At 40.7% G+C, this 24,906-nt stretch overlaps 1 protein-coding gene across 3 annotated transcripts in view; it reads right to left on the reverse strand.

The window, feature by feature from the left end:
* TENM2 (teneurin transmembrane protein 2) overlaps positions 1-24,906 on the reverse strand; it is an 851,854-nt gene that overhangs the window by 39,221 nt on the left and 787,727 nt on the right. For 2 of the 3 annotated variants that reach the window (XM_075068077.1, XM_075068079.1), the window contains 7 exons: positions 19,852-20,062; positions 13,325-13,444; positions 11,164-11,440; positions 10,120-10,387; positions 8,853-8,996; positions 5,411-5,660; positions 3,149-3,169 (listed from right to left, as the gene is read on the reverse strand). In XM_075068077.1, the coding sequence (XP_074924178.1) occupies positions 3,149-3,169; positions 5,411-5,660; positions 8,853-8,996; positions 10,120-10,387; positions 11,164-11,440; positions 13,325-13,444; positions 19,852-20,062 (1,291 nt within the window). The remainder of the gene's footprint in view (positions 1-3,148; positions 3,170-5,410; positions 5,661-8,852; positions 8,997-10,119; positions 10,388-11,163; positions 11,441-13,324; positions 13,445-19,851; positions 20,063-24,906) is intronic. The other variant, XM_075068078.1, reaches the window with a different exon arrangement.

Below are 24,906 nucleotides of genomic sequence, written 5' to 3' on the forward strand. Positions count from 1 at the left end.
AAACTGAGGCACAGAGCAATTAGGTGACTTGTGCAGTGAGATCAGCTGGGATTAGAACTCAGTATCTCAGTCCTTTATCTTGTCTTCTACAGCATAATGCCTTCCCACCAGGTCATCTCATCACCTCTTCTCCCTTCCTCTTTTCTCATCAAAGAATATTTAACTGAATTTTCTATCTTTGCCTTGGATAAGTGCGGGGTTCAAGGAAAAGCCCTTAAGATGTTGACTTTAGCTAACAGGACCTCTTAGCTTTCCAGCAGATAAACATCCAGGTTTGTTAGTTAAAAAAAAAGTTTTAAATGTTGTTTTGATGCTTTCCCCTCTTTCATGCTACTAGACATGCTTTCCTTTAACACTGAAGAGCAGGTTCTGTCACCATACTCATCTTGAGTAGTACCTCACTCTGCAAGTAGGTACTAATGAAATTGAGGGGAAGTAAGGTATCAAGCACTGCAAGGTAGGGTGGCAGACTGTGGCCCATAGAAGGTGCCTTCTGGTCCTCTTCCTCTCTTTCTTATGCAGTCATCAATATATAAACTGAGCTCCCTGCCCCTCCCTGCTGTCAGAATTCCATTCAGGCTATGATCATGATGCAGTGATCTCATTCAGAGCATTCATTATCATTTGTTTCAGCAACTCATTGGCACAGATGCAGACTTGTTATATATGTGTTTGCTCTCCATTGTGAGCCCAACAAGGGCAGAGAGGGTTTGAGCCTATCCATCAAACTCAGCAGCAAGCTTACAAGATACGAGGGGCTTTTTTCTCCAAGTTTGATAATGGGGCAAATCAAATTTGGCAGATGGAAACTGATCTAAAATGATGCACGTTCATTACTCCCACAAAGAGCTAATGGCTTATTTTCTCAAATAGAGACATGACATATATACTGTACTGGAGAAATAAAGAGTTCCCAAACTAGCATTTGACTGGCTAAGCAACTTTGGCCTCTCCCTTTGCCATTAAAAAAATCCCTTTAATTCTTTATTAGATTTACATGAAGGCAGGGAATGTATTCTTAGTTTAAAATGGTTTTTAATAAAATAATCAGTATTGCTTAGAGATACTCTACTACAAGGCCTCATCTCATAGCGCTTACTAATGAACATAACACTTACTGCTATGAAGTCAATGAGACTCAGCCTGTCAGGAAGCAGTTTGCCGGGGAGTTGGCGTAGGCAGGAGTGGGTCTTAGCCTTGGTCTACACTGGGGGTGGGGGTTCAATCTAAGATACGCAACTTCAGCTACAAGAATAGCGTAGCTGAAGTCGTCATATCTTAGATCGACTTACCTCGCATCCTCACAGCGTGGGGTCAGCTGCTGCTGCTGCCCCGTTGACTCTGCTTCTGCCTCTTGGCAGTGGTGGAGTTCCGGCAGAGCGATCGGAGATTGATGTATCGCATCTACACTAGACATGATAAATCAATCCCTGATAGCTTGATCACTACCCACCAATCCCGCGGGTAGTGAAGACTTGCCCTTAAGAGTCTGATTCTCCACTCACTTACACCAGAGTAACTCCATCCACTTCACTTATGTCTTCGATTTAAATACTAAGAAAAGCTGCCATACATAAAGCTCTAAGCGTCCTAATAATTAGTTAGATTTACAGCTGCAACTAATAGCCACCCACCAGCACAAATAATCATAAAAATAATTAATTGACTCAGGCTCCTTCTTGATTTACTCCATTGCGAGAGGGGAATCACACTGTTAGGCCCCATATACTGGGCTCAGGAGAGATGGGGAACCATCAGACTATGGTCCCCAAGGGACCATACAGCATTTGGGGATTGCAGAGGTCTTCATATGCTGACCACTCTCCTTGTTTTGCTCTTCTTCTCCTCTCCATTGGGGACTGTGAGGAAGAAGGCACAGGGGCTGGCTATGCCAGCTGTACAACTGCTGGGGACACCTGGCTAGTGGGTTTAGTGTTCATGTAGTATAAAAAGAGTTTTCCCTTTAATGCCTATGAACTAGAACTCTGTTCATGGCCTGGTCTACACTGATGCTTAAGTCGCTGTAAATTACGTCACTCTCGGGTGTGAAAAAGTCACCCTGGAGAGACACAGCTTATACTGACCCAACGTGGTGTCTACTCTGCGCTATGTCAACGGGAGATGCTCTCCCTCTGACTTACCTTCTGCCTCTTGGGGAGGTGGAGTACTGAAGTTGCTGGGAAAGCGCTTTGCCATCTATTTATCATGTCTTCACCAGACCCACTAAATCAGGGTTTCGCAAACAGGGGTCGCCGCTTGTGTACGGAAAGCCCCTGGCAGGCTGGGCTGGTGTGTTTACCTTCCCCGTCTGCACGTCTGGCCGATCGCGGCTTCCACTGGCTGTGGATCGCTGCTCCCGCCCAATGGGAGCTACTGGAAGTGGTGGCCAGTAAGTCCCTCAGCCCGCGCCACTTCCAGCAGCTCCCATTGGCCCAGAGCAGCAATCCGCAGCCAGTGGGAGCTGCAATCGGCTGGACTTGTGGACGGGACAGGTAAACACACCAGCCCGGCCCGCCAGGGGCTTTCCCTCCACAAGCGGCGATCCCTTTTGAGAAACCCTGCACTAAATCGATGCCACTGCATCGATCGCAGCAGCGCCAATTTTGCTTGCCAGTTTAGACAAGCCTTAGAAAATGATTTTAAACTCCACTTAAACTAATTAATCAATTATATAACCAGACCACCACATTGTTAACAGTCAGTCAATAGAAAGAAAGAAAGAAAAAGAAAATCCAGAAAAAATTATTAATGAGTTGAAAATGAGTTTTTGACCCATTTCCAGTTCATTAGTGCCTTTGTGAACCCTGTCCAGCACTTTCAAAAGCTACTTGTGTAGTTTGCCTCAACCGTTTAGACCAATTGCAGACCGCAGGGAGAAATGCTTATGTAAAAGTTAACTTTGGGTTCATTATACTTGCATTCCACTAGAAATTCCTAATTACTGTCAGAACTTATTTGGTTTCTTTTTGACTGCATTTCATAATTGCTAAAGTTTATCATATTCATAACACACAATTAGCACATAAAAATGTTACTATATTTGGTACATGAAAAACATTATGTTACACAAGAAGCACAACACAAAAAGCAAACACAGTGAAGCAAACAAACTGTATCAAATTATATGGGAAAGAGCTTTTCATCTTACCTATGTTTAAACTCTTTATTTCTTTATAGAAAGGGAACAAAAGGAAAAAAAAGAACAAACAGTTAGCTGAAGAATAGATGGTAAAGCATACAGAGCATTTTGTTTTTATTTTACAAAAGGACACAAGAGAGGAAATCTCTCTTCAGCTCTAGTCTTAGGTTGGTTTCAGGATGAAGCTCACCAGGGGGTGTTGTAATCACCAGATAGTTCCCTGCCATGATACCCTTCCTCAAGGCATATTTTGCAAGAAACTTTCTGAATCATTGAAATAATCATTATGTCGTGTGGCAAATTGCCGGTACTGTTCTCTAGGTCTCGCGCTTTCTCTTCTCTGGGGTAGGTTCAGGGCGATATTGCTTGCCTCTGAACCAGTTCTTAATCACCCCCACTAGTGTCCTTGAGGAGGGGAGTGGAGAGGGAGGGACCTGGGCCCACCCTCTTCTCCAGGTCCCAACCCAGGGGCCCTGAGGTTTGTGGCGAACCACTTGAACTAGCAGTTCCTTCCCCTGGGCTACTTCCCTCTCCTGCCCTTCAGCTTGTGAAGGGGCTTCTTGCCTTCCTTCTACACAAGCCAGGTGCCCCTTACCTAAGGTTTCTTTTGGATTTCTCAGCCCACCACAGCACTCCTCCAAACTTTCCTTTTGTCTCTCTTCAAAACTGTTCTCTTCTCCAACTCCTTCAAACTGCTCTCTGCTCCAGCCAAACCTTCTTGCTCCAACTCCCACACTGTCTGACTGAAGCAGCGGTTTTTTATCATATGACTGACTGCTGGTGCTCTAATTGGCTTCAGGTTCTCTAGTTAATCTATAGCAAACCTTCCTCCCCTTGCAGGGAATAAGGCTCCCTGCTAACACTCTCCTGCTACCCTCTGGCCATGCTGTATCACAGTGGAAAAATGTTCATCTTGTGTGCTGAGAGGGGAAGAAGGTGGCGGCTTACCACATGGAACAGTGGGCTTAGCGGAGAGGTGTGGTTAATACACAGTGAAACCAGCACTAGGATCACTTCCAACAGTTGAAAGCAAACACTTTAAGCTACCAAAAAGTAGTTTCCAAAAGGATTTTTTTTTTAACCTTTAGACCAATTTCTACTAAGCAACACATATTTCCCCTTTGGTCCCTTTGGTCCCTGTGGTAGTTGCTTAAAGCAGGTTTGACTGTAAATGCAGCCATTGATCAAGAAACTCTCTAAGCTGATCAAAGTAATTCTTTGGTTATGCTAATATAAATCAGGACTCACTCCACTGAAGTTAACAAAATTACATCAGTGGAAAACTGGTGTGAGACCAGAACCAGGTCCATCATCTCTTCCTAGCCCAATCATTTTATTGTGTTTCTCAGCCACCAAAAGTGAAGCGACTGGTTATTGGTAGTATCAGAGAAATAGGCTAGCTATTCAAATTCTCTCAAGGTGTTTGTCAGCTTTTTAAAGTTTACAAGAGCAGTAGTTTGATCATGTTGCATCTCCTGACAGCGAACAAGTGACCTGCAGAAGTACCAAGAAGGTGTTCACGTAGGATCCAAACATATAGTTTTTCCTCACGTGGGTACTTAATTTGTCTCCAGAGACTGAGCAGTAAGAGTAAGGACTAGTCACATGACTGAGGGTTTTCATGAATGGCCCTTTCCTCTCCCAGAGGGAAGAAAAAGGACAGTGAACAGAAATGGGTGAAATGGTCCACGATACACTGGTGCCTTTTCTATTTATGTGACCTCAGCAATTGTTTGTACACAGTGAGATAATTTTAAAGAATTATAGTATTCTGATTATGCATGTGGCTCTGTGATATCAACCTGATTTTAACTGCACTGACCAAATCTAAAGAAAGATATTTAAAAATGTGGGAAAGGGGGAAAGGAGTGGGGACGATGGCCACAAAAATATGTTGATATCAAAAACTCTTCTGAACTCACAAGGCTTTTAAGCCCTGGCGTATTGCTCTGGCTCACCAATGACAGGCAGTCAATCCCATAGTCTTGGAAATTAGGTAGGCTTTGTCTAATCGTAAAGGGAGATTGTATTAAGTGATTAACAAAAAGAGAAAACAAGCTGATTTCTTCTTTGATCATCTTCAATTTTTCTCTCTAACATTCATCACTCTATCATCCATAGATATTGAGCTATGCTTTTCTGTGCCCCATTTCTCCATTGGAAACTTATCAAGTGGCAAGTGAAAATGTTTTAGAAAATTATAAAAAGGAATGGGAAAGTCTGATTTCAGCACAGGTTACCTAAGTCAAAGGGCTACATTTGACACCTTACCTTAATTCCAAAATACTGGTGACATTCCTAGATGGGAAGATGCGCCGAATATAGTTAAAATCCCCAACAAAGAGGCTTCCATCAATTCCCACTGCAAGTGCCACAGGGGCCAAAAGCTTGTTTCCTTCTGCGAGACCATTGCAACTTGGACAGGAGATGCTCCTTCGGCGCCCGTTCCCCATAATACTGGTAATCACGGCTGGCTGCTGAGTTAGAAACCGATTCTCTCCACTGCCTTTATGCAATATACCTAACAGTGAAGGGAAATGGAAGTGGTTACTATGATAATTTGGAAAGTTGGCCTTTAGAAGGCCTGCTTTTAACAACTGATGTGACACTGGTTCAGGGATGTAAGGTGAAGTGCCTTCAGTTGCATGGTCTCACAACATTATAGTGAGGAGAGGGATAGTTGATGTTTTCAGGGCACAGGAGCACAAGAATTACTCAACTAGCAGTAAAGTTAAAGGTGTAATGTTGGGTCGTATTAGAAGACACTACAGTCATTATGAGTCAAACCATTGTCATACATCTCTTTCTTCTCCCAACCTACAGAGGCGGATTAAAGAAAGGCTACGGTTATAACGTCATCAACTAAAAAGCAAAACAAAGAGGCAAAGAACTGAGAGCACTTGCCCCTGATAAGCTTAGTCCCTGAGCTTCCTCTGCCTTCAGTTTATTTTTATTAGTATATGGACGCTCTTGTGTCAGCTTTCCTGTCCTTTTCCTTCTTCGCTGCTCCCTCTCATTGTCCTTCTCACTCATGCAAGGACAGGAAAAGAGATGAAGGGAAGGAGAAGAAGGGGAAAAAGGAAAAAGTCAGAGACAAGAGCAAAATGCCTGAAGAGGCTTTCAAGGGCTAGAGGGAAAATGTGGAAGGCAGAGGAACATCCCCATTTCTGGGGGTGGGAGGAATGTCTGAATTGGGACTCCCAGCCATTCTGAGGGATAATGTGAGTCCTGCCTCTTCTAGGTCTGCCAGGATACCCCAGCTCCAAACAGCACAGAAAAGCTACTGCTAACAATGTGGTCAAATAGTATGGAAAATACTGTTGGAAACTATCAGCTGCATGTTCATTTGGAAATCCAATTATTATATCTTTAAGTGAAGAGGTTTATAGCACGGCCATGAGTGCAGCTGTCACCACTGACAGCTGTAACAACCATGACACCGTATGCAAAGGTGGAATGCACATACTTGTACAATGCCACAAAGCTCAACCTGCCACACAGCATCCATGAAAGTATGCATTAAATAAACTGACCTCACTGATTTTGAATATGACACCTAGGCTTCTTGTGCAATGAACTATTCTGCAACTTGCTCATGCAAGCAACAGAAAGAAGGTTCTCGAAAAAAGTTTGCGAGGGTCACAAAAAAAGATATGCTAAGTCTCCAACTCCCTTAGTCCTATTGGTAAAAAATGTGAGGAACAGTAACTGTTTTAGATCTGCCTGCATAGCTATTAGCTCAAGGCACTTAAAGTCTAAGAGAGAGAGAGAGAAACAGAAGAAGTGATGACAGGAATGGACCAACAGGAATAACTGGAGAGAAGGAGAATAGTTAGCAACTGCATATTAAGTAGTTAATGGAGCTTTGCTCTGTTTTGCAATGCACAATTAACAATGTTATGACTGTAGGGTATTTATCCTTTTTCAGACTGTGAGCTCTTAAGCTAAGGCTATGTCTCCCTATATGTCTGTGAAGCACATGGCCCATTTTAGATGCTTGTTATAACATAAAGAATACTAATAATTTAATTGCTAAAAATTAGACAATTACATGGATCATACACACAAAGTGGTACAGTTACAGCAATAAAAAATAACTTGTGTGCTGAGTTCTTTGACATTTAAAGCCTCTTACTGACCCACAAATGTCACCTAAACTCTTTTTGACCAGCTTCTTGGAAATCTCTGGTGGCGTAAGACTCCTTAAAATAAGTTTTTCACAAATTGACAGAGCCAGTACTTCAGTTAGCTCATTAAACAGATGTTTACAGTCATAGTCAAAACTGGCATTTACCAGAGTAACTGCCTTAAAATATCAAAAAAATAGTGGTGCCGTTATCTAAATCCAGTCTCCACTGTACTTGGCTCTTCTGGAAATTATTTCACCCTGGCTAAAGTCTAGTCAAGTAAATTTTATAAAGAAACAGCCAAAAAACTCAATAAAACTAGCAGAACCAGAGTGTGCCAGAAGGTAAAAACATGGAAACACTATTTCTATATAATTTACCTCTAGAACCCAATGAGAAGAGGGCTGAAAAGTTAAAGTTACAATTAAATCTACTACCCTGTTTCCCGATGTCTTCAAAGCTGATGCAAACATTTCCACAAAGTGTCTGCTTTTACTCTCTGTGCATCTCCCTCACATCCAGTAGAAAAACACACAAAGTTCAGAGCCTGTATGCCGGAAGAAACTGATCGAAGTATTTCTTGTTGGTTTTTATGGTACTAGCTAACTGTCCTGACATTTTCTGGTTCCTAGTATCGCAAGTCCTTGACACCATCGTAGGTTCAAAGAAGGTGTTTTTTCAGGTTTGCTTGGGATAGAGTTATTGTGCAATGAACTAGAACTCTCTTCAGTTGCTAGTGCTGCAGCAACATCTTTGTGTAGCTGACTGCTTGCTGTGGCTGCAGAATGGATGGCTTGAAGGAAATGTAAACACATTCACACTGAAGAACACTTAAGGGTTGCAAAATTTTCCAAAAGGGAAAAGTGTGGAAGGAGAGATTATTTATTGTTTTTAGAATTGACCCAGTAGGCCATGGTGGTTGGCTTTCCTTGGGTGGTGGGGTAAATGGATTTGTTCAGTCAACCTGACATCATACAACCGTTGGCTAGACAACGTGGCAGTGTTTTTTGCACTAGATCTGTGTTATCATCACAAGTTAAGTGTGGACTTCAAAGTCCTCTTCTGATGTCACTTGTTCTCTCTGATTGCCACATCCCTGGCCTGTGTTTTAACTTCTCTAAAAATCCTGTTCCCTGTGTCCAATTTGGATTTGATATTATGACTATAATGGGACTGGGGTCTTCCAGCTCACTCAGTTCATGTTTCTCAGTTTTCCCTGGGTTTATCTTTCAAGAGGATTACAGGAGCCAAAGGCAAAAACAAGAAATCAGGAAAAGGCTCAGAGAACATTGGTAGAATAAGGGGAGGAAGAAAAAGGTTCAGTGGCGCAGAAGGAAAAGCTTGGAAATTTAAGAATGTGCTGTTCAGTGACAGGGTAAGAAGTGATTCTTGGAAAATGACACAATTATTCTCAGAAACAAAAATAGTTCAGACTTTACAAAACTTTTCAGAAATATAGTGATAAATGCAGTGGAACTGTATTTTTCAGAATTTAAATATAAACCATGCAGTGAAGTTTCTACAGATGGATAGAAGTTGCTATGATGGCATGTAGTACAGAAAAAACATGGAATCAGTTAACTCACCACTCTTGACATTAAGAACATGATGTTTATCCAAAGACCAGCCCCCTAGATTTGAGGGATCTAGTTCAAAGCCTTGCAGCAGCGCTGTCCTCTTCTCCCATAAGATCAGGCTGGGGCACGTCTCATATTCAAATCCCACAGAAACTGGGGGAAAATGGTGATGATTATTGCATAAGCAATGGACAAAAATGACTGGACAATTTTTCAAATAGTAAAACAACTGGTTCCCAAACAGAAAGACAACTGGTTCCCAAACACTTTCTATGAGATGGAGTGATTATGCTCTCTTTCATTCCACAATATTAAACTCAGATCTTTGACTTAATTCAACCTTGAAACTTGATTCCCTTGTACTCTGTAGGGACCTGATGACCTTTTCATTGCATAATTGGCTTTGGGAAGTGACCAGTTTGATGAGTGGAGAGAAGGAAAAATCATTAAAAAATCTAATAAAAAATCTGCTATTAAATGACAGGACAGGCTTCTACTTTTAATTAGCTTGATATTCACCAGATTTATTTATTATATTTAATGGCATTTTTTTCATATGGTATGTAACAGCTCATTTAAAATGGGATTATAGAAGGCTTGTATTGGCATGTGTATGTATATACATGCCCATACACTACATACATTAACCTGGGATCTGTGAATTATTGGGAGAAGAGGTGCTATCGTCTGCAAGTCTTTAGAATAATGTGAAAGTGCAAGAGCAAGCAGATCTTTAAAACACAATTTTCTTTCCAGATTCACATTGCTTTAATGCACATTTGTAAAATCCTTACATCAATTGTTCACATCTTCAGGTACAACTATAAAAGTTACAAAGGTTCTTAAGGTCATTTCTTTTGTTGCTTGCTAGAATAAAGATCTCTCTCTATGCAATTTAAAAATGGCTATAAAAGTGCAGGAATGACCTCTGATAGAAATTACCATTTTAATTGTAAGCATACTACAATACAGGCAAGCACCAACAAAAATATACACTAGATTCCAAGTGGACTAGAGTATGCATGCCATTCCAAAGGTTAGAATCACTTTCTATCAAACAGGATATATGGAGACCAAATTATTCCTTCTATTAAATGTGTGGATGAGGCTCAATCCAAGGATAAAACTGTATAAAGAAGACAGAATATACATAGTTTGTATTTGATCTGTAGGCAAATTCTTTCAACAGTCCTTATTTCAGTATTCTTACTAAATCAGCCATTATAAGCACTATATTATCATTTGAAAGTTTTAGAGCTTGAATGTCATGACATACCTACAGCATCTGACAACCCATAAACCTTCTGACCATATGCATCAGTTTTGTCCCAGATAAATGTATATGCCAAATTAGGGGATGCCTGGAATGATTTTTGAAACAGATGCCCTTCCACTGCTACCATCAGATGAACTTTAACTAGATTCAGAGGCACAAGAGATTGGGTCATGGTGATCTTGAGCAAAGATTTGTATCCAGCAGTACGGGAACTCAGATAACAGAGCTTTATATTGGAGCCAGGAAACTCAATTTCTTCATGAAGAACCTGGATGGAAACACAGACTAGACATATTAAACTTGCCACCGTACACTTTATTTAGAAGAGATATCTGTTTGCACTTTACTTACAAACTAACAACTTTCTACGGTTGAAAATCTGTATCCTTGCCATACTGCAGTGATACAGTTTAGGTTATGATTTCTGGACTAATAACTGTGTGTCACTATCACGTTTTCATTTTGAAAATAGCCTGCTGGAAAAATTGTAAATAAAAACAACAGGATTTATTGCTAGTTATATACACAGGGGCCACAAGAGGCTGCAATTATACAAACCTGCGACTTCCACTGGCAATTGGTATAACGCAAAAGGGATGTCAAAATGGAATAAACCAGCAATAATAATAATAGCAGTGTAGATCATTAAATAACCCTTTATCATTCATCCCCCTGACTAGCATAAGCGAGAGCAGGTTGTGGTTAGTTGCACATACTAAGTTTTTGCAAAATTCTCTTGAAATAGCCTCAGCTATAGTTAGAAATACACAGGACTTGACGTACAATGTGATAATGAGAGGCAGTAGGAGAGAATGTAAGGTAGTCGAGAGAGATGCCTGGGTGAGATAAGCCTAGCACAGCTTCTACAAGATTCATTAGAGAAGTCTGTCTTTTAGCTCATCTGTTAGAATCAATACACAAAGGTGCCAGTTGAAGTCCAGTGAGTGGATGGTGAAACTCTGATAATTGGGTGCATCATCTCTGACGTGTGGCTATCACAACGAGTGATTGTTTCTACATTCTTTTCACTCCCACAATTCATACCTGGGTTTCTGGTACTATGGGATTCCGACCAGGAGCATCACTGAAGAATGTTGAAAGTGGTGATGAAATGATGACTGGATCAGGACGGACAAAGCCACTTAAGTCACAGCTGGGAATGGAGTTCTCCTCAGTTTTCATCGCTAGCGTATCCATGGCGTAGAAGCTATTCCATGGCAGCCATACCGTCCTTTCCTGACTCATGAATGGGGCTCGCTCAAAGTGCAGAGTTAGGGAAGCTCCACCGTTTGCAATCAAGTCAAACCTAGGAAAATGTGGGCTTAACATAAGAGGTGACCAGATTGAATAGTTCCACAGTGATAGCATTCCCAGCAAATGGAAATTAACAATAAGATTTAAAACACACATCCTTGCTCAAGCTATTCACAATGGGAAATGGAACGGTTAACTTCTAAGCTGCTGGTTGAAATTCAGACATGATCAGCAGTAACTTAGGCTATGTTTACACTGGACACTTCACAGCGGCAAAGCAGTGCTGTTACAGCAGTGCCGCTGTATGGTATCCAGTGTAGCCACTCTTTGTCGGCAGGAGAGAGCTCTCCCACTGACAAAGCGCTGTCCACATCGGCGCTTTTAATCGGTAAAACTTTTGTCAATCAGGGGTTGTTTTTTTCACACCCTGACCAACAAAAGTTTTACTGACGAAAGTGCAGTGTAGACATAAAGTCACTCTTAGAAGTTTATTTCTTCAGTGAACAAAGGTCCATCTCCGAAAACCACTACCACCACCACCAGATCTGATGTTAATCAGCACCCCTGTAAACATTCTCAGCAGAAATTGCAAAGGTTTACTGAGCCTGGATACGGAATTATCTTTTCTCTCAGGGTCTGTCCCCCTGGAACAGCACTGTAGTGTTTGGCGCTGGTAGAGAACTGATGGGAAACTTGTGCTGTTTCTGTACTGTGGCTCAACAAAAAATTTTCATCTCCAGAACCAGTGATCTGGCACCTTTCAGAAGCACCAGAGACAACACGTAACTGTTGATAGTGGGGTGGAGGTGGGTGGGAGCGGGCACAATTTAAAGGTTCTAATGGTATGCAGCAGGACTCAGGACAGAGCATATAAACCCTGGCAGGAATCGGGGGGCATGTTACCCCATGTGCGCCCTCCACACATCACCTCTAAGAAGCACTAAACATTTACTCTTAACTCCCACCCCAAATACGATTTCTGCATGTAGATGTGTATGCCCATTAACCCTCGGAAAGCTGGCCTCAATAAATAAAATACTCACAGATCTCTTTTGCAAGAGAGCTAGAAAATGGTTAATTTTTCATTTATCATATTATCTCTTGGCAATGCAATGAACTGAATTACCAGTACATGGAATAATGTAAAACAATAACATAACAGGGCCTGATTCACTATTGAGTTATTCCAGTGTTACACTGGTGTGATAATGTAGTAATACACTGGACTATATGGAAATTCATGTATCCCTGTGTTGATTCACGTCAATTATTCCAATTCACAGTTTTTTGGACTATAGATACACATAAAACTGCAAATATTTACATGTATTTTCCATAGATGTTTTGTTTTTTACTGCCATGGCCAATAAATTAGATAAACCATGACACTTTCATTTTTGTTTGAGCTGAACTGTGTGCATTTCAAATCAGATGATACAAGAGGGAAAGAAGCAGTTCTTCACACAGCAGGGAATTGTCTAAGTATATTCAATTAGACTCTTTTGATTATGTTCTACCCTAAAGAAACTCTAAAGATAGTGGATCTTCAAAAAGGAAAGACAGAGGCAGAAGGGAACTTCTAACAAAATGTACTGTTCTATAATGATACTTTTTTTTCCAGCAGTGTGTTGGACTGCCTTGCATTTTAAAATGAAATATTTCTGGTCTCAGCTGGATATTGCAGTAGTCCACAAATGTTTTCATAGATACAGGGCAATTTATTTGAAAGGAAGTCTGACTGCTAACACATTATTATCAAAAGTCAGCCTTTTCATATTTACTTTCCGTTAGTATTCAAAATGCTATGTGAAAAATTACTTTTGTGTTTATTTGATAGCTGTTTGGCCCAGTAGGAATTCTATGCATGATACCACATGGTTTCACTAGATAGCACCATCTGTCAACAGATATTACATACTAAGTAGGTGCAGAATGAAATAACTACACTTACGTGCCATCCTGACGAGTGATGGTGTAGCCGTACTTTGGATACTTGACAAATGACACATTGACTCCAACGAGTGGAGTCCCATCTGTAGTCACTACTTGGCCTCTTATAAGAGACACAAGACTGAAAAAGAAACACAATTAATGTTAGCTATGAAAACAAGGGTTGTGGTGTTTATAAACAGACTAGGGACACTAATCTGATCTCATTTACTCCAGTGTAAATCCGATTTACTTTGGATTTACACCAACACAACTCAGAATATTGCCCATATAATTATTTATTTGAATACATATTGATCTGAGTTGAGTGTGTATATTTATATATATACACACACACACTCAAATCAGATCAATATGTTTTCAAATAACTTCATATTTAATCCATATAGAGAGGCCTATATTTGCTGAATGGAGATGAAAGTCTTTATGTGGGTTGGTGAGCTGTGATTATCGAACCATTCCTCCAGGTCTGGTAGCACTTCAATGTATAGAAAAGGAATGCCACATGACTCATTGAAGTAAGAGCTTGGAAGGTCATTCTAGCAATAAAAGATTTTTGGATACATTTTCAGAAGAGCCTAAATGCCTACATCCCATTTTCAAAAAAGCCTAGGTCCCATTTTCAAAAAAGACTTAAGCATTTAGGGCCCTATTTTCAAAAGTATTTCAGCACCTAAACATGCAGATAGGAGCCTCGTAGGTTTTCCAAAAGTACCTAAGCAGTTTAGGCACTAAATTTCCATTTAAATCAAAACTAACAGTCTCCTTAGGTATTTCAGAGAGTCTCAACAGGTGCCTATCTACATCTTAAGGAGCCTAAATATCTTTGCCACTTTGGCTCTGTGTGTCAGATTTACCTCTCAGTTCCACTGGTTTTACATTGGTACAATTCCACTGATTACAATGGAGCTACTCACCAACCACACCAGTGTCAGTGAAAAATTAACGAGGTCCATTTGCTTTCTGACAGTTTATTTTCCATTGGAGAATGTTCTCCCAACTTTTGAACTTTGTCGTATTGTCTATGATATCACTAGAATTATACAGAGCTATTCTACCTTCCCTGTCAGTTTTTTTCCTTCCTATAGTACTAAGCTCTCACAGTCAACTCCTATAATCACTCCAAAAAGAACAGAGGTGGGGAGGAGATATCTGTAGTTTTCACAACTAATTTTCCAAATTAAGCTTTTTGTAACCTCATCCAAGTTGTAAGTGGCTGACATCTGCAAACCTTGCCCTGAATCCTGATCTCCAATACCTTGTTTTCACTCAGCCAGTAGGAAAACAATTGAGAGTTTGTTCTGAGAAAGGAATAAGTAAAAACTGAGCAGAGATTTCACTATTCAGCCCAAACTGAAAACTTTTCATTTTACCGTGAAACATTTTCAACATTTTCCACCAGCTTCAATTTGCAGCTACACAGAGAAAGCAGATAATGAAATGCTTCATTTCTGAATTGACCCCGTACTGGCAGGTCTGCAGCTGCTCGGCGGCCTTAACAGACTTTAGGTAATTTGGCAGACGCAGATTCTTGACACCTAAGGTTCTTGGACTGAGTCCCAGTGTTAAGACTAGGGGATTAAACTGACCTGCTTTTTGCCAGAACTTGTCAAAATTCACTTGAATTTTGGGATAGGTATACTGTTTCATGTTATTCCTTATAGATCAATTACTGAAGGGATGCAGACCTGAGGGCACATCTATCTTTATTAGCAATACAAAAGATTATTTTTAGACCTTTTTATGAACTTTGAAATGTTTAAAATGCTCTAATGTGAATTTCTAAGTGCACTCCACTGGCTATTAAATAAACGTGTTCTCATTTTTCTTTTATTCCACCCACATTGTAATATTCTCTTGATATCAGAAAAACATAACCAGTTCATGAAAATAATCCTTTCTATTGCTTTTTAATGATTACCACACCAAAATTTCTTAACTTTTGAAATCATCATACTGTAACATGATATTGACCTCAACAGAAATCCATGCATGTTGCAGACCATATAATTGGGAACACTTTGGATCAAGCCAAGTATCTTCACATTACTGGTTTTTCTCAAATTATTTTATTAAATATATCAATCATGCTTTTAAAATGTTGTAGAAAAAGAGCCTGCATCACATGCAATTTTTAACAAGTTTGTTACTTCAGACTCTTCACACATGACTTTAATGTACAGTAAATCTACAAACAAAAATATCAGAAAGGGATGATATAGGTTCATTTCTACTTATGATTATTCACCTGCAATAATATAATACCACAGATAAGACAAGCTAACAAGTAAATTATAGTGATTTTCCATTGATGCCATTTAATTTTTTTTTAAAATCTGTTTTGTGGGCTATTGCCTCTTAAGCATGAAAATAATTATATTCCTCAAACAATTTTATGCCTTTTTTCACATAATAGAAGTCAAATGTGAATGGAGTACAAATTAACATGGTTGTTTTTGTTCAACAGCTTCAGACCACCACATCTTTGTCTGTGTGCCAGAATGAGCAATGAGGTAAGCATCGTTTGGGGAATTATGTTATTGATTATTAGTTGCTCCTGCAGAGTCAACAGGTGGAGCAAAAGATATTTTGTGAGATGGTAGTGCCTATTTCCTCCCCTTTCTTCTCCTCCATTTCTTTGCAATGGAGTGGCACAAAGAGCTCAGGAAGAGAGAGATCATTATAATTCATGGGATTAAGACAGCTTTAATGTATGCAGAAATTTGGGGCCTAACCCTTTGACAGCATTTCTCTGAAGGCTATGTCGGCACTTTAAACCCCCAGTTTCAGCATTTCAGGCTTGAACACAACCATTTGCTTCTGTCCATAATTTGGCATCTGTGGTACCAGTCCGGGATAACATTTTCAAAAGTGCCTAAGGCACAGATCCACAAAGGTACTCAGGCACCTAAACCTCATTTTCAGGCACTGTTGCAATCCACAACCTCCCTGCTCAGCTGCCACCTACAGTCAAAGGTACCTAAACTCACTCGGCACCTATGTTTTTGCAGTAAAAGTTCCCTGGGAGCCTCTTGGCATGTGCTCTGCTGCCTCACTGCCTACGCCTCAGAGTGATTCACCATCTGGGGGAAGGCAGGCAGTCAGCTGTCTGAGTTGCATGTGAGGCCCAACCCAGTAGGAGGGCTCAGAGGTTGCTTAGCTGTTTTGTGTAGATCTAAGGGGAAGGAGGAGGAGGATGACAACCTCTCTGATAATCTTTAGGATCCTCACCTAGGATGTGGGAGACGACTTGTTCAGGTCCTGCCTCTGCCTGATGAGGGGAAGGGATTTGCACAGGGATGGGCAATCTCTCAGTTGAAAGCCCTAGCCAGTGGGCTATGGGATATTCTGAAATGGGTTTCCCTCAATCTCTCCAATTGAAGTTGTTCCACTTCAATTAATTGTTTTATTAATTGGGTCAGAAAGAGTTATAATGACAAGAGTCAGTGGTTTGGGCACTCACCTGAGAGGTGGCTGATCCCTGTTCAAATCTCTTCTCCCCCCCTAGAAGAGGGACTGGAATTGGGAGTGTCTCACATCCCAGGGAGCACCCTAACCATTGGGTTAGAGGCTATAAGAGAGCTTCTGTTTCTCATCCTTCAATAAGACGCTCCACTTGCAAGTTAAGCAGAGGAGCACCTATCTTCTCCTAGTCATGGATTGCTATGAGAGACTGGCACCTCCCTGCAGCCCAGACTTGGATGCTCATCTCCATGAGTGGAAAGAGCTTGGCATACAACATTCTCATCCACATTGCCTATTGGCCGTCTTGGGTGGAGAGCTGCCTAGCATGCTGGCTTTTATAGATTGCGTTCCAAGGCACCTCTCTCTCCCCATTCATTGTATTGGGGGCCTACATGCCTAACTCAGGTTTGTGGATTGCAGTGCTGACCCTGTGATTGTCTAGGCACCTAAAAGATACGCTTCATGAAGCTCAGCATCTCAGTGCCTAAGTCCCTTAGTGGATCCAGGCCTAAGTGATTTAAGAGCCTAACTCCTATTTTCAAAAGAGACTTATTCTCTTAGGGACTAAGCAGCAATTAAACACCTGTGACTGGCCTGTGTCAGCTCACTGAGGCTTGCAGGGCTCGGACTTGGGGGCTGTAAAATTGTGGTGTAGATGTTTGGGCTCAGGATGGAGCCCTAGCTTTGGGACCCCATGTGTAGCGTGGGCCCCAGAACTCAGTACTCCAGTCCAAGCCCAAATTTCTACACAATAATTTTTAGCCCTGCAGCCCAGATCCCACAAATCCAAATCAGCTGACCTGGACTAGCTGCGGCTATACCTCAGGTCTTTTATTCCAATGTAGATGTGCCTCTAGGGGCAGATTTTCAAGGTTTCTAAGATGAGGATAGGCACCTAGTGGGATTTTCAAAAGACCAAAGCAGATTGACTATCAATGAGAGTTACATGCTGAACCTGTTTAGCTTCTTTTGAAAATCTCACTAAGTGCCTATCTTCATCTTAAGGTCGCTAAACACCTTTGAAAATCTGGTCCTGAGTAAGTTAAGTCCCACTGATTTTCACTTTTGAAAATTTTATCTTAGGTGACTTGGAGCAACATTTTTAAAGCAAGTCTGGGATTTTCAAAGGAGCCTCACTGACTTGGGCACCCAAATTCAATCGAAATTGGGCACCTATCTTCCTTGGGCACATATCCACAAATGTACATTGAGTTATTTCTAAGTTAGAAGCTTGGAGAACAATACATTGGTTGCTTTTTAGCTTGTGATTTTTTTTTACTCTTTTTATTGCTGAGTAGGAATTGTTTTTATAATTATTAACCCCTTGTCCTTTCACTAAAATTTATCCACACAAGCCCAAATTTAATTTTCCTGACTTGAACAAATAGGAATTGACACTGAAGGTAAGCCAAAAATGAAATTTCAGACTTCCTGGGCTTAGACTTTGCAAGACCTACAGTTTGTAACATGGGAGACTGACCATGGGCTCCTGCACTACTGAGTCATAACGTGTAAGGAGAGTTAAAGTGCTAAAGCCTTTGGGATAGATTTTTAGCATTAACTTTAACCCTCCTCCAATTTGTCAGATTGCGTCACCGTGTAACTGTGAAACAAAATACAACTAGATATTCTAAACTGTAAAGGCAAAGAGAAAGGGTAAATACCTATTTCAATTTTACATTTTAAAGTCTGACCCTGACTGAAGTCATGCCATTTCTACTGATGTCAATGGAAGTTCTGGTTAAAATTAACTTTTGGCCTGTGGACAGGTAGCTGCACTTACACTTTGTATGAGGCACCATGGCTCAGTGGATAAGACATGGGATTGAGAGTCACAACACCTGGGCTCTTTTGTCAGTTCAGCCACTGAACTGACCATATTCCTTCTGGATATGTCGCACAGCTTGGTGCATTAGCTGATTGGTTTCTGCTCTTGGCCTGTTTTTCTCCTTATGTACCAGTAAAGCAAAAGGCAATTTTTAGTAGTATTTACAGAGTTGGTCAGTTAACGTCAACAAGCATTAAATTTAAAGAAATGTTTTTCATTTTTCAGGCAGGTCACTTATTAATTGCAAGGGCTTTCTATGTCACCCAATGCTGTAGTATCTGAGCAGCACATGGATATAACAGTGTTTGTTTGGTACATAGGGAAATATTATCTCTACTTTACAGATGAAGAAACTGAAATACAGATACATTTATGACTTGCCCAAGGTCACCCAGGAAGTCTACTGAAGAATCAGGAATGAAAATCCAGTTCCCTGATACCCAGTGCCGTGCATTAGGCACAAGACCAGATGCAGCTCCCTCTTCAGCTTTGACTGGGAAGATATGAACATAATGAATGTATTCATCAATTTCTTAAAGATTTCCTATGAAGGGCTAAAATGCAGACACATTTGAATAATATCTGTAAATAGGAAAACAAGTTTTTTTAATCTTATTGGGCATCACATATAAATGAATGATGAATTGGCTTTTAGATTATTTATAAATAAAGAAATAGGAAATAATGCAGAGCAGGCCCAGAGCTGAAAAGAAAGAGGAAAACTGAGATGATATGATGGTGTTATAGTGGGTCAGCTAAAAGTAAAATGGATTTATATAATGAATAAATGATAAACCAAAACAAAGATATCTAATTTACCGTAATTTATCTTTAAAAAAATCTTACTTAATTATTACAAGTTGTGTTAGAATATTTGTCTTATCCATACCACACAAAATACAGCTGTCCTGTTAATTGAAAACTAGTATCCATTTCCTCCCTCAGTGTAAATCCTAGAGTTCTCATGCGTTAAAATTCCAGGCTACTCCTCCTCAGTATAGAGAACTTAGTGTTAGATTCTGCCAGGGTGATAGAATGCAAAGTGTAATGTTATGAAATAAAGGCACTATTAATAAATTGTGACAGAATGCCCACAGTAGGATTGTTCCCTGAGACAGAAACAGATATAGCTGCTGAAAGCACCACTTCACGTTAAAACATGAATAAAATCTCTAGGAGGGATGTTTCCATGCAGTGTAGCCAGGCTGATGTAATGAAATATTTATAGCTGCTACCTGCTGTTGAAGGGATTTTCTCCTGGAATTATGTGAGTGCTGTCCTTCCCCACTAAGAGCTTGATTCGATCATAGAATGACTTCACAGTTGGAGAACCAGAGTGGCTCTGTTGTATGATGTCAAGAGGATCACGTGAACCACGGCACAGCAGGCTATTCTGACACATGGACTGGAGACAGCAATCTGGATCCAGGCAGTCAGTGAGGCCATCTGAAAAGGGGGAACATCAAAGTTAAGCCAGCTGTACTGTGCTACCAAATAATACTTAGTGCACATCTTCAAAGCACTGGACAAATTTTAACTGCTTAATCCTTGCAACAGCTCAGTAAGGTGGGGTTAAAGTCATTGTTCTCATTATATAGATGGGAAAGCTGAGGCTGAGACACTTTTCTCAATCAACTCCATTGATTTTGACGAGGTTAACTCGGGGAGGCCAATTTTTGGCCCGAGGGCCACATCTGGGAATAGAAATTGTACGGAAGGCCATGAATACTCACAAAATTGGGATTGGGGTATGGGAGGGGGTGTGGGCTCTGGGGTGGGGCCAGAAATGAGGAGTTCAAGGTGCAGGAGGGTGCTCCAGGTGGAGTAGTAGGGTGCAAATGGGGGGTGAGGGCTCCAGCAGGGAGTGCAGGCTCTGGGGTGAGGCTGGGGCTGGGGTTGAGGGATTTGGGGTGGGATCGAGGGATTTGGAGGGTAGGAAGGGGATCAGGAATGAGGCAGGGGGTTGGGGTACGGGGAGAGGCTGTGGGCTGCAAGCTCCAGGCAGCACTTACCTCAAGCGGCTCCCGGAAGCAGTGGCCATGTCCCACCTCCAGCTCCTAAGAGGAGCTGTGGCCAGGTGGCTCTTACGTGCTGCCCCATCTTCAGGCGCTGCCCCTGCAGTTCCCATTGGCTGCAGTTCCCAGCCAATGAGAGCTGCGGGGGCAGCGCTTGGGATAGGGGGCAGTGTGCAGAGTGGAGCTCCCGGCTGCCTCTACACATAGGAGCCGGAGTAGGGCCATGCTGCGGCTTCCGGGAGCTGTGTGGAGCAGCCCCTGCTCCCCGGCTGGAGCGCCAGAGCGGGGCAAGCCCCAGATCCAGCTCCCCAGCAGGAGCTCAAGGGCCAGATTAAAATGGCTGGTGGGCCGAATCCAGCCAACAGGCTGTAGTTTGCCCACTCCTAGGTTAACTGCTTACCTACACTAGTGTAAGCGAGAGAAGAGTCAGGGCCACTGAAGCTATGCAGCTTCTTTGAGGCCTCACAGCAGCTTAGAACAGTCGGACTGAACAAAGGACAGAGGATCCAGGGAGATCTTTACTGATCCTTCGCGTTGCCGGGTTTTCATTTTTGCTTGTTGCAGGATCTGCTCTGGGTTTTACTTATTTTTTTGGAGGAGAGCGCAAATTGGGAATATTTTCATGACCCAATTAAAAGAAAAATTATATTCTCTGCCTATTTTGCCAATTTATGAAAAAATGGTGATGGGGCTGCAGTTGGGATGCTTCCCTTCAAACATTCAATTCTCTCCTTCGCCTTTCTCCACAAATTTGAACTGTTAGGCAACAATGTGCTTGGATAAGAAGGGCTCAATCATACTGTTGTTGAGTTCAGTCAGCAAGCTCTATATATACTATGTCATCCATCTCACCTGCCCTTAAGAAAATTCTAATCTATTTAGCAGCAGCAGAAATTAGAATAGAACCTTCAACTGGGAGACAATTACCAACCATGCATATTAGTTTGCTGAGTCAAATTTGGCCCTACGTTTAAAATATATGGTAACATAATTTTAGGCATTACCCTTTTCATTTGGTATAACTAACCTAATTGAAATTTGTACTTTTATTGGAGTTCCAGTGTAATTTTGCTATTGTCCAATTGTTTTAAAATATTACCTTCCTTTTAGCAAACAAATGAGAAAGTTGCAGTTATTTACTGATGTAAAATTATGGAAACTAGCCACTCAATTTGGAATACATTTACGCTTGTAAAATTTCAGATAGACTACTTTAATTTCAGAAATTCTCCCTCATATTAGAAATTTGGACATCACCGTAGAAAGCAATGAATGGCTTGGATACATACTGAATAATGTAGTCCACAGTCATGCCATTGTGTGAGTTAACACCACATAATTATTTCCTTATAGTAAGACAGAATTAATATCCCCAAATCTTTTATCTTTTACCAGATTTTTGATATATAAAATGACTGACTGTATCAGGAATAGAGGGGTCCTATTCAGAGCTCTGAATTTTGTAATTAGCATCTTAGGTCCCATGGATTGTGCTTGAATTGAGTGATGGCAACTGCAATCAAAATGACTGCTTCTGATTTAAAAATAAAACTGCTGAGGTACATTGGCAGTGTTTCCATCCAGCATCCATGGAAACTTCTTAAGTTAGATGAACTCCCTTGTTGTTAGAGCTATAGATTTCTTTAAGGTCAGCAGCCTGTTCACATTAGGAGCCCCATTCATCTTGGAGCCCCTTCCATCTTGGAGCTGGGAATTTTTTTTTTTCTGCAGTCCATTTACCACCCACTTTATATAATCAATGTGAGGATATCATTGGGTTCAGATAATAACTCAAGACAGTTTTCCTATTAAGCTTTGAGCCTTTCTTCCTCAGCATCCTGCTCTTTCTGGGTTTGTGACACCTTCACAACCATGAACTTAAAATTCTCTACTGTTTAGTTTGCTCAGTGCTTTTATTCAGGCGACTGTCAGTCAAGAGAATCCTATCAACACATCTGAAATAGCAGAAGCAAAACATAGGATATAAATTACTCCCATCTACAAATTTACATTTACCTGCTCAAGCTAGTGCACATTTTTGCTATGCCTGTTATTATATGTGAGCATATGTTATGTCTATAATGACCTCATCATGCAGCATGATTATGGGCTGCTGCAGCCGAACACTTTTGACGACACCATGAACTTTAAATTGGCACACCAATCTCCCAGTGGCCTGTCAGTCATGAGAATCACATCTTTATGCCAGCAAGCCCCCTTGGATATAGTCTGACATTGCAATCTTCAGTAAATTACCCTGTCACTGCCAATCTTACAGTTATCTCGCAAACAATCAAGCAGGCAATCAAACTGTTCTGAATTGCCAGTTCAGGACCTGGGAGGCTAAAAACATCTCCATTCAATACCAGTGAGAAACATGTATATTATTCCTTTGACAATGGATGATTTTATATATATCTCTATCTCCATCTCTCTATCTAGAGATAGAGATGTGTGTGTGTGTGTGTATGCATATACCCTCCCCCAGACGTTTACACACTTATAGCCTCAAAAAGGGCAAAAGTGTGCAATAATTTAATGTAAAATTTAAACCTAATCTCCTTGTCTTTGACATCATACTGCTTTTTAACATTTCTTAATTTACTCCACCTCACAATAAATTTGAGGAGAATAAAAAGCTCCTTTAAATAAAACACAGCTAAATTACAGCATTACATGGCAGTATACAATATACATAATCTTTAATGATAATTTAAAAGGGAATTTAAACACTGCTAAACATCCCAGAAGTTAACTATAGCCCACTATTCTCATCATGTTAATTTAGATATGTTAGTAACCACATCTATGGAAGCAAGGACACTTCATTTAATTAAGATGATCATGATGGTCCCTTCTGACCTTAAAGTCTATGAGTATTTTAGACCTGGTTGAAGCTTTGTGACTGGGAGGTAACTCTCAACTTGCATTACCCAAAGAGATAGATCTAAGTGGATCTTAGTGCACAAAATATACTGTTGTGGGGGAAAAAATACAAAACCCATAAAAGTACATGAAAAAAAGAAACAACAAAGCATCTCAAAATCTACACATAGGCTTAGTTAGATCAGGCCCAGAGTACAGCTTCATCACACAAATCTAAAACAATATGTTTAAATGATCTCATTTCCACTGATTTGGGGTAGCAACAATTAGCAAATGTTAGGACATCCTCCATATCAAAAATCTGGGTGCTTAAATTGAAGAATTTATAGAAAATGTATCAAAACATGATAAGAAGAAAAAACATGCGCACATTGAAAACAAACACATGTAACTGGACAAATTCTGCTGTCATTTATACCTGTGCAACTCCATCTAAAAACACGGTCCCCGTGTAGAGGATAATGTCAGGGGGCAGGGTGTCAGGCCATGTATCCATCTGTGTTGTTGAGTCCAGGCTGTTAGAATGGCTCCTTGAGGCTCTGAGTTCAGGCTGCTTTCTATATTACAATGGGGACTGGCCCAGTATGTAATAGTGGCATGACTGAAAGTGGTGTAAAGCCACCTTTGCAATCCCTTATAAATTGCGCTGGGTGCAAAACGCCAGACAAATTGCATTTCTATTCTATTTATGCCAAAATTTGCCATCCAGACACCTCATTTCATAACTATTTGCATTTACAGGCACAACTGTGTAATTAATTACATTGCTGTTTGTTTTTGTTTCCTTTAATGACATTTAAACTGGAATGGGAAAGTATGTCTGCCTCTGCCATATAACCAGTACAACAGTATTAGTTAGTTCCTAAAACAAAGAGCTTTCATAACAAAATACTATTGCAACACAAAACTCTGCAATGAACATTTTCTTTGTTTCTATTACAGATTAGTTTGAGTTTTTTTACATGTATGTTCCAGAGTTTTGATGGGTTCAGGACCTTCTAGACAGGACTAAGCACTTTTATATTGTTAATCCAGTGACAGAAGCTTTAATTGGTTTCACCCAGGCACTGTTTCTCTTCACAACAGACATATCAGAGTTTAAAGTGGATGCAATTCCTGTTAGCAGAGTTCTGAACCACTCTTACCTACACACCAGGGGAAACTACTGTATCTGGGTGTCAGCATGATGCTGCATCCCTTCCAACAATTTAAAAGTCAGAGTGAAATAACTGAAAGTACTCTTGACTTGGCTTTAACCTGGAGAAGAATGAAATAGGAAACTGATTTGATTTAAATTGGCAGCACGAGATTAGCTCTTCATTGCTACTCTTGAATATTTGGATTATCAAGCCTTTTTAACAACAGATTAACTGGTAGGGTGTTTATTTT

Source organism: Chelonoidis abingdonii, chromosome 7 (assembly GCF_003597395.2).
Source record: "Chelonoidis abingdonii isolate Lonesome George chromosome 7, CheloAbing_2.0, whole genome shotgun sequence".
NCBI classification, from domain to species: Eukaryota; Metazoa; Chordata; order Testudines; family Testudinidae; genus Chelonoidis; species Chelonoidis abingdonii.